Consider the following 10487-nt stretch of genomic DNA (forward strand, 5'->3'; position numbering starts at 1 on the left):
TAAGGGGATGACCCTCCAGGAGAAGTTCTATATTATCACTGGCTCAAAACAACCTCTACTGGGACTTTTTCATGTTTAGAAAATACTTATTAGTTGTTTGGAGCCTATGTATATAACAATTATGTATGTATTTGGAGCCCATGTATTTAACAATCCATGTATGCCTGACCACTGAAGAAGGCTATTGCGCTGAAATTGTTTGGTCCTTGTTTGAAATTTTAAGAATGGATTTTGTATGTGAGACTATGTTTGAGGACTTATAGTGTTTTTAACTTACTTTGTAATTAATAAAAACAGGTTGTGTTTATAATACTAAACCACATTTTATAGTCCTTTACCTTTTTGGGTTCCTGCTTCAAAGCAAAGGAGTACATTTGTTAGGAATATGGCTTGTTAAGTGGAAAGTTGTGCGTTAGAGTCTTATACTTTCCTGAGTATAGATAAATACCATTTTTATTTTTGTGTGTTCATTGTGTAGCTTTAGTAGCTCAGACAGTGGGAGTCCAAAGTTGTATTGTAGTTGAAAAATTGAGAAGAATCTTGACTGTTTGTGTTTTGTAGACTTCATACATCTATAAATGGAGACTTTAACTTTAAAATTTAATTTTGTTAAGATCAATATATATGCCTTACATAACATAAAAGTCATTGTGAACAATTCATTACCACTTCAAGAATGTGTCACTTATATGAACACATAAATTATTCATATACTTCTACTGAAATAATCCATAACTCAAAAGTACTTGTACGTTTTCTTTTGGCTTACTTCTATTCCAGTATATCATAAACAGTTGCCAGGTTTTAGCAAAGTCTTCCTGGATGCTCCACTTTCTTCATCACATCTACTTAATTACTGATATTTTATTCATCGGTAGGTTAAGCCAGGTTTTACATATCCAGACCAGTACTGCACCAGTGTTATTCTAGCTGCTTCTTCTAAGAACTTCTGAGTCGTATCTCTGTTTCTGCTTTCTAAGAATAAGCCGTAAAAGGATCACATTTGGGATCATATGGTAGTATTTTCTTTAGTACGCCCCTTAATACCTTGAAGACCTCTTGCTAATATATTTTGGCAACCAGACTAGACCATCATATACCTAAAAAAAAAGATTTCTTTCCATTTTTACATTGTAACATCTTTTGCAATTCTGTCTATTGTTAAGTGCCATCTCCTGTACATTATCTGTAGTACAGTCTCACTTACATTTACATTCAAAGAACATTTCTAAATATCGTTCAGAGTATGTCATTCTTTTGTGGGAATATTGACCAGAATTTTCACCTATCTTGCCTTGTGAACTAATGGACTATCATCAACATGTATTAGTTACCTGTAGGTCATATGTTCATAAAAAGTCAGAAATTCCTTTTGAGTAAAATGAAGATGGATTTTCTCATTGTATGCTCACGTCATGCTTGTCAACATAGAATGAAACAAGATCTCTGAGGTAAACAGGCCGTTCCTTTGTATTTCAGGGCATGAACTTCATAGCTGGATACTTGATTCTTATTACAAAAAATGAGGAAGAGTCTTTTTGGTTGTTAGATGCTCTCATTGGCCGAATATTACCAGGTATGTTGAACTCTCTTCTTTTTAAGCGTGCTAAGTGAAAGAGATCATCCTGATCAGCAGACCACCTCTGAAGCCCTGTTCGGGCCCAGAGGAAAACAAAGAAGATTTGGGAGTCTAGAGAACAAGTCCTATGAGGAATGATTGAAGAAACTGGGCATATTAATGATGGTAAGAGAGCATTGAAGTACTTTGGGGAAAAGTTAGCAGGGGTAGGAGAAGTATGGACTCACCAAGTACAAGGCAGCTGTCAGAAATGCTGTAGTTTTCAGTTTCTTAAGTTAAGCAGGTGGTTGAAATAGATCAAGGATGGCCAAACTGTGGCTCTCCAGATGTCCATGGACTACAATTCCTATGAGGCCCTGCCAGCTCAAGCAGGGACTCATGGGAACTGTAGCTGATGGACATCCGGAGAGCCACAGTTTAGCCAGACAATGGAAAGACTTCCCAGAAAGTTACAGTATATTTGCACAAATATACAAGACCAAGCAACTACATGGTAGAAAGCCATAGCATGTGATTAACTGGTATTCATATGGTAAGCTGGCGTTCATTCAAAGCTAACAAGTGCAGGTGATCCTGCAGTCTTCCTGACTGGGCAATCATTCTATTGTTCTAAAAAATGGGTCCAGAAGGAAATGGCATGGAAACATTATTTTTTCTCTGCAGTAAGGGGGAGGGGGAAGCATCTACTCCTAGAAAAAAGGACTACCAGTGGAAACAAAATTTTATTCAAGGTATGAGCTTTTGTGTGCACGCACACGTCCTCAGATACGGAATTGTATCTGCTCCTACAGACCAATACGGTTACGCACTTGGATCTATCTTAGTGGAAACTATGCTGCATATTAACCCTATATAATGAAGCAGGATCTAGCTCCGACTCTCCTGTGCCCCAGTCAAAAACAATCCGTAAGAGTGTCACAAACTTTAGTTATCCTTTCCTTGGGTTTCTGCTCATAACTCCTACCCTTTGGAGTGAGCCAGAAGCAGGCGTACTTATGCTCTCCTCAGTGCAGGCTTTTAGTTCTTTAAAAAAAAATGTGTAGAATTTGTTTTTGTGCGAATTATCCAGCTAATCGTGGCTAAAGCTGCCACCAAAAATGGTCAGCTACCCCCATTTTTTGCTACCCAGGAATTGTGAGCAGATATTGAAGAAGAAGAAGAAGAAGAGCTGGTTTTTATATGCTGCTCTTCTCTACCCTTAGGAATCTCAAAGCAGCTCACAGTCACCTTCCCATTCTCTCCTTTGAGAGGTAGGTGGGGCTGAGAGAGTTCTGAGAGAACTATGACTGTCCCAGGGTCATCCAGCAGGCTTCATGTGGAGGAGTGGAGAATCAAGTCCAAATCTCCAGATGAGAGATGGCCACTTTTAACCACTACACCAGCGGTAGTCAACCTGTGGTCCTCCAGATGTCCATGGATTACAATTCCCATGAGCCCCTGCCAGCAAACGCTGGCAGGGGCTCAGGGGAATTGTAGTCCATGGACATCTGGAGGACCACAGGCTGACTACCCCTGCACTACACCATACTGGCATTACACCATTCCTTTGCTGCTCCTCATGAGTTCTCTGAAGACGGTACACCTGAGAATTCAGAAAGCCCTATTTAGAATGTGTGGGTTTTCCTACCTCGGAAGGCTATTTTAGGCTATCTTCTGAACATTTAACAAAGTGAAGCTTAAATATTTCTTTTCCCAAGCAGTATATTTACACAGATGACTGTAGGATGAAGTATTATTTCAACGCAGGCCTGACCCGATGACTGTGGTTTAAACATGGAATCATGGTCACGGTTTCAGAAGGAGCCTGCTTTGTGAACTGGTCTCCTCAGTGTCTGTGTCAATAAAGAAGAATTCTGTCTGGGAATGTGCTCCATTTCTCTACTGCCTTATTTTCTACAACTTGGAGCACACCTTCCTCTTGTCTTCATTCTGGGTTTTGGAACTTAACGTTTCATCCGCTTTTAAATTCAAAGTAGATTCTCTCTGACTAGTTTCCCCAAGGTTTTTGGGATCCGGGTGCCTCTGGCTTGGAGTCTAGTATTTCTAACAGCTTGAAATGGTGCCTTACCATTTTTAATAGGACCTTTCGGCATTTGCCTTGGAGAGAGTGACAGCAGCAACTGTTGTTCTCTCTCAGGAATGTGCAGCTTGACGACCTAAGCTCAGTCAAGGGGGCCCTCTTGTGGCCACCTCTAGGAAGTTGGTTAACTCGCCTGTGTGCCTTACAGATAGCCATGAAATGGAAAACCTATTATGAGGTGGAGTGGCCTCTGTGTGTGTATATATTATATAGCTAACCCCTTACTGCACACTGATGATGTTTATGTCATGTCAAACCAATCCACTTAGTCTCTAGAATGTAGCGGCAGAAACTGAATTTCTTCAATAAGTCCTATAACTCCAGATGCGAGATGCCTATTGTGAAATCAGAATTTGAAATCAAGAAGAAGGGGAGCAGCACCAGTGGGACTCCCAAGCAGTGTCCCCAGGCCGAGTTCAAAGTTTCCTAAAGGAAATTACTGAGGCCCAGGGATAACCACAAATCTGTCAAGTTAAAGCCTTTGGTTGTGTAATATGCAATGAGTCTTCCCCTGCCCTTCCTGTTGGTCTGACTTGGATGGCCCAGAATCACCTGATCTCGTCAGATCTCAGAAGTTAAGTGGGGTCAGCCAGGATTAGCATTTGTGTGAGAGAGTACCAAGGAAGAACAGGGCCTCTTTGCAGAGGGAGGCAATGGAAAACCCCCTCTGTGTTTTGCCTTAATCAGCCCAAAACACACACACACAATTTTTCTTCCCTTGGGAAGGAGGGGGGACATAACTTGATCTGGAAACTGCTGCCAAAACCAGCTGAATCAAAGTGAGTTATATCCAAAGGTGCTGTTAACATTGGCAGAAGGGCACTTCAGCAGACAGAAAAGGGCAGTTGTCAGTAGTTGCCTGTATCCATTGCAGATAATTTTGTGACTCCAGCAACACAGTTGGGAGGGGTGGCTCAGCAGGCTGCAGCAGAAAAGAAAGGTGGGGGACAATCCATCTTCTTCCAGTTTCACTGTGCTGGCTATGCTTTGGATCCAACCCCATGGGCCTTTGGGGCTTCCTGTTCGTCTTTAAATGTCATGTGACTCCAAATGGCAGGGGATAGACATAGAGATTCTGATACACTGGAGGATGCAACTTTGCCGTAACTACTCTTGGTCCTCTGCTGGACCACTGTATATTTACACACCTGAAATTTGTGTCTGTTCAGAGCACAAAACTTGGCATCCTTGGCCATGTTTCCTTTAAAAACAAAGGACTTTTTAAAAATTAGGTACAGCATAATGCCAGCCATTCTTAGATAAAACAGATACAAACTCTGTAATATAAAACATTCAAAAAATAATATTTAAAATGTCTAAGCCTCTGTCAGTCACTACCAGAAGGTAGCATTTATTTGCTTCCATATATAATTGTCATAACAAAACTTAGCTGAACAAAACTCAGCTGTCTGCTTACATATAGATAGATTCAAGGAAGAGTGCTTGCACTCAAAAGCTCATGCCTTGAATAAATCTTTGTTGGTCTCAAAGCTGCCACTGGACTCTGATTTTGTTGTGCTTACATATAGTGATATTCCCTTCCCATAAGAGAAACTTAATTTTGTCTTGGTCAGTAATGTCAGATGCCGCCTTGAAAAAAGGCAATATAGTTTTAGAGCGGAGAGATGCATAAAATGAGCATCTAAAGGGCAAAGGAGCAAACTCTTCCCATTAGGTAAACTTCTGTCTGAGCTGTCACTTAAAGGGAGCTTGTATAGACAGATAAAACAACTTGTTTGTGTTGATTGAAATACTATGTTGTGTGACTCCTATTTGTTGATTACTTATTCCCTCCCCCCCCCCTTTTATTAGATTATTATAGTCCAGAAATGATGGGCTTGAAAACAGATCAAGAAGTCCTGGGAGAACTTGTGAGAATGAAAATACCCGCCATTGCAGAATTGATGGATAGACATGGTGTCATGTGGACCTTGGTGGTGTCCCGTTGGTTTATCTGCTTGTTCATAGATATTCTTCCTGTAGAGGCAAGAGAGACCTTGATATTTTTAGCCCTGGGAATGGGGAGGGGGGGAAGGGTGGTTATTACTGTTTTTAGATAACATCTAACTTCTAATCTCTGGCTACATGCGCTCTAGTGATCTTTTTTAAAAATTCCATTATTTGTCCCGCAGACCGTACTTCGAATTTGGGACTGCTTGTTCTATGAGGGATCTAAAATAATATTTCGAGTGGCCTTAACGTTAATTAAGCAACACCAAGCTTTCATTTTGGAAGCCAGCAACTTCCCAGACATCTGTGATAAATTTAAGCAGATCACCAAAGGTCCATTCGTGACAGAGTGTCATACTTTCATGCAGGTACGTAGTTTGTTAAAAATTATATTTATTTATCTAAGTCTTCCTGAAGTGCCAAGGTACAGAGCTCTTTCTAAGTTAATCAGTATATTGATTCATTAGCTTTATTTATTATATTTATATACTGCCCTCCCTGGAGGCTCAGGGCAGCTTACATAAACGTATAAACAATACATGAAACAATCTATAACATATTAATAACCGTAACTGTTATTTTCCTGTAATGCTTTTGAACATTTCAGAAGACACTTATCTGGGATGCATCACAAATTATAGACAAATTGGTGGATGTGCAAAAAACCCCTCATTATCCTGGGGAAAAATTGCGATTGGCAGAAGTCCATAGCTGTGAACGCTCCACAGTTCATTGTGCTGTGCTAATACTCTTCCATGTAGTATCTTGTAGTGGTTGGATGGAACATCTCATCCATTAAACAATGATTATTTCTTCAGGGATGATTACTATAAAGGGCCTAAAGAGAAAACACATTGTGCTGTCTTTTCCTCTGAAATGAGCTCTGAATGGCATTTTAGTTACTCAGCTACCCTGAATCAATGATTTGCACAATTTATAGCTCAGTGAAGGATCCAAATGTTACCTGCCTGCAGCTCTTCCTTTTAATGGTGGTGTGAATCAAATGGAACGACCAAACCTTCTAGCTGGTCCTGACCTCCTGCAACAAGGGAGGGAGGAGCAGGACTGCAGACACCAGCAGAAATTACTCGGTAGCACAATTGACCAGAGTATTCCCCATTTTCCACCTGCTGGGAAAAGCTGCTCAAGCTTACAGCTGAGAGCTTATGTTGAAATCCTACTCTAGTTAGTACACTACATACTGGCTGTAGAACAATGTTGAGGGACCTCTTGCTTTGTATGCCAACCTGCGCCGCCCTCTTTCAGCCAGTTTTCCTTTTGATCAATCCCCTCTTCATGTGCCATGCTAATTAATTATTGGTCTTGGTAGGAGCATTGATAACTTCTGGCTTGCAAAAAGTTTTCCTGGGAAGCCGAGGCCAGTGTTGGATCAGAGCGAGGGCCCAGGTTGAAGGACACCTTGTTTCTGAGAGGGACCTGCCAGCATCCTTTGGAAGGCTTAGCTGTCTGTGACATAAGCAAGTCCCTCTGTTCCCAGTACCTTGAATTCAGGTTATTTTCCTCCTGAATAGGGAGATCTTTGGTTATTTTCCTCCTGAATAGGGAGATCTTTTCCTCCTGAATAGGGAGATACATACAAAGAATATATAATGAAGGAAGATATGAAGTCTTTACTTCAGTTACAACACAGTAGGATTGCAGTTCTCCTTGGCAGGTCTCAGTTTAATTTGGGGAGATGGGATAGTAAGGGACAAGTGATTTTCTCTCTTTGCCACTTTTTGAGGTGTGGGCCCAATTCCCTGGTCTTGAAGGACATCCTCTGGCTACCCAGTGGTCAGTCTATCAAATATCCTACAGAGGGAATTGAACTAGATGTGTAGTGAGCATATTTAGAAAGGAACTTCCTGGTATTTTAAGAATAATCTCCTATGGCCCGATTGGCTGAACTGGAGACTTCCTGCTCTATTGAACATACTTCCCCTCTGTTTGTAAATAATAGTTGTAATTACATAATTACACATTGTTGTGTTGTCGAAATGGGAGGGAAGGGTCTTTTTGCAATGGTCACTTTGCAGGAGAAGCAAAGAAACATGTTCTGAGTATCGATATATTCTCTCTGCACTTCCTCCTCTCATGTACCATGGCTTTTTTGTTTTTTAAAAAGATGTGATATAAAAGAACATCCAGAGAGGAACAGATTACATCAGTTACATTACGATCCTGAGTGCAGGAAATGTGGGTGTGATAGAATAGTGAATGGTCAGATGCTGTACCAGTAATGGGTTTAAACTACAAGTACAACGATATAGGCTAGATATCAGGAAAAAAAATTCACAGTCAGAGTAGTTCAGCAGTGGAATAGGCTGCCTAAGGAGGTGGTGAAGCTCCCCCTCACTGGCAGTCTTCAAGCAAAGGTTGGATACGCACTTTTTTTGGATGCTTTAGGATGCTTAGGGCTGATCCTGCGTTGAGCAGGGGGGTGGACTAGATGGCCTGTATGGCCCCTTCCAACTCTATGATTCTATGATGTATACCATTTTACAGATGAGGAAATTAAAGGAGGGCAGTGAAAATTGGGCGGTAATCTTTAGCTAAGTGGTGGCTGAGTAGACCCTTCCAGAGAAGAGTTCCCAGCATCTCCACAGACTCCCCGTCTATCCCCAGAATGCCATTGACCTCTGCTCTTTTGTGTCCGTCCCCCTTACTCATTTCCCGGATTTATATTCATAAGCGTTTAATTCTCAATTCTAGAAAATATTTACAGATCCTGGAAGTCTACGGATGGCTACCATAAACAAACTTCGAGAAACTTGTAGAGAAAAGCTGATTGCTCAGAGATAAATCGGACAATGTTTAAAAACCTTCTACTGGAAATGTGGGCACATTCCTTCACTTCGTTGCACTAAATCATGCACAGTTTCCACAGTCTCAGTGGTGTTGACTGGCACTTGACCAATTCTTTCCAGCCTTTCAAGTAAGTCTTGTAAACTGGATAACTTGATCTCTCTCTTTTTTTTTTAAAGAAACTTTGCTGTATAAATAAAATGGCATCAGTGTGGTGTTCAATTCTTGGGGAGGGGGTCAGAGTCACTTTTTGAGGAATTTTTTTTTTTTGGTAATATTTAAGTCAATAAATAGGCTTATAAATATTTACAATAATTATGAAGGTACAAAATAAAAATTCTATTTATTTGCAAAATTCCTTTTTGTTTTGCTTGTGCTCTTCATAGCAAATGGTTGAGGCCAGTATGACGTTGTAATGGAACGGATCCGGTTTCCTTTTCCAGCCCCTTGGCTTGAACTGCAACGCAGATGTTTCTCCTGCACAGGGTGTCAGTTGCATAAAGTCAGTTAAACAGAAGTGGTACGTTGTAGCAGAGCCTGCCCCTCTCTTAGCACTTCTATGGTGTATATTCTAAGAGACTTGCCTCCTTCGAAATCACCAGATGGCAGTGGGGCTCCGCTGAACTGTTTTTTTATATTAGCGTATCTGCCATGAATGAGCCTCTTGTGGCGCAGAGTGGTAAGGCAGCCGTCTGAAAGCTTTGCCCATGAGGCTGGGAGTTCAATCCCAGCAGCCGGCTCAAGGTTGACTCAGCCTTCCATCCTTCTGAGGTCGGTAAAATGAGTACCCAGCTTGCTGGGGGGTAAACGGTAATGACTGGGGAAGGCACTGGCAAACCATCCCGTATTGAGTCTGCCATGAAAACGCTGGAGGGCGTCACCCCAAGGGTCAGACATGACTCGGTGCTTGCACAGGGGATACCTTTACCTTATCTGCCATGAAAATGCTAGAGGGCGTCACCCCAAGGGTCAGACATGACCCGGTGCTTGCACAAGGGATACCTTTACCTTTACCTTTTACAGAGGGATTGCTATTTGACTTAACACTGTTGTAGCAGAGTAAAACCAACCATATGTACAGGAGCATAACTGCGAGCAAAGAGAAATCTAGATTTGAGGGTTTTACACATCTAGATAAAAACCAGCGCTGATATTAGACACCTGCTCGTGAACTTCCGATTTGGACTCTGAAAAGTGAGAGGAATTGGATTTAAATTTAACATAAGGGAGTAGGTTATTTGAAGTTTGTACTAGGCCTGGATAAAAAGGCTAATGGATGTTGGTTTATTTACACCTAGTGGTACATGCCAAAGCCCATGCAAATTAGTTGATATATGGATACCTAAGGGAATCTCTTTTCTTCCTGGCAATATCACTGAGCCCTCCCGGCTTGTTTCCAGAAATGTTGATTGCTTTCTCCAGACATCATGTGCATGTGTAATAACAGTCCTAGGGGACTAGGCTGGGGCATATTCTGTACACAAAGTGTTTTGTGTATTTTGCTTAATTTCTAGTCCACCGTTCTCACTGAGACTTAAGGCAGATTATATAATCAATAGGATGGGACGTTAAACAAACACTGAAATAGATTCTGAGCTGTAAAACCAACCAGAAATCTTTTTTTTTTAAATAACCCTCAGAACTAACGGAATAATAAGTGTTAGTATGACACACTAATTGTTGTAAGCTTCCATGGTAGGATCCAGCTTACAGCAATCTATACACAATAGGATAGACACCACTGATAATTTGTTCCAGTAATTTTATAGTTTGGGATGGCCTTGGTGAGTATAATATTGGTCATTATTTGTTATCTTCACTTTACCTTCCCTGACTTTCTATGGTTTTATCTCAATGGGGGCAAGGACAGAGATGGTAATATAAGCAGCATATTGAAATGATTGTAATCTGCAAGAATCAGAGACTCAGGTGACAGAGTTCTCAAAGATAAGCTTTTCCTTTGTCTTGGTCAAACACAAGAACCAGTATCGAAGTCGTTATAGTATCAAGCCAGGAAGAGCCCAGGGTCAATTTCTCACTCTATTACAGAAGCTTGTTGGTTGACCTTTGACT

General features: G+C 41.1%; 1 protein-coding gene across 1 annotated transcript in view; it reads left to right on the forward strand.

The window, feature by feature from the left end:
- Nucleotides 1-8769, forward strand: part of GRTP1 (growth hormone regulated TBC protein 1) — a 30634-nt gene extending 21865 nt beyond the window's left edge. The window contains exons 5-8 of the mRNA XM_077343699.1: nt 1480-1576; nt 5472-5644; nt 5792-5977; nt 8322-8769. Coding sequence (XP_077199814.1) covers nt 1480-1576; nt 5472-5644; nt 5792-5977; nt 8322-8411 — 546 coding nt within the window. The 3' untranslated portion in view covers nt 8412-8769. The remainder of the gene's footprint in view (nt 1-1479; nt 1577-5471; nt 5645-5791; nt 5978-8321) is intronic.
- The last annotated feature ends 1718 nt before the right edge of the window (nt 8770-10487 follow it).

Source organism: Paroedura picta, chromosome 6 (genome assembly GCF_049243985.1).
Source record: "Paroedura picta isolate Pp20150507F chromosome 6, Ppicta_v3.0, whole genome shotgun sequence".
In the NCBI taxonomy this organism is placed as follows: Eukaryota; Metazoa; Chordata; class Lepidosauria; order Squamata; family Gekkonidae; genus Paroedura; species Paroedura picta.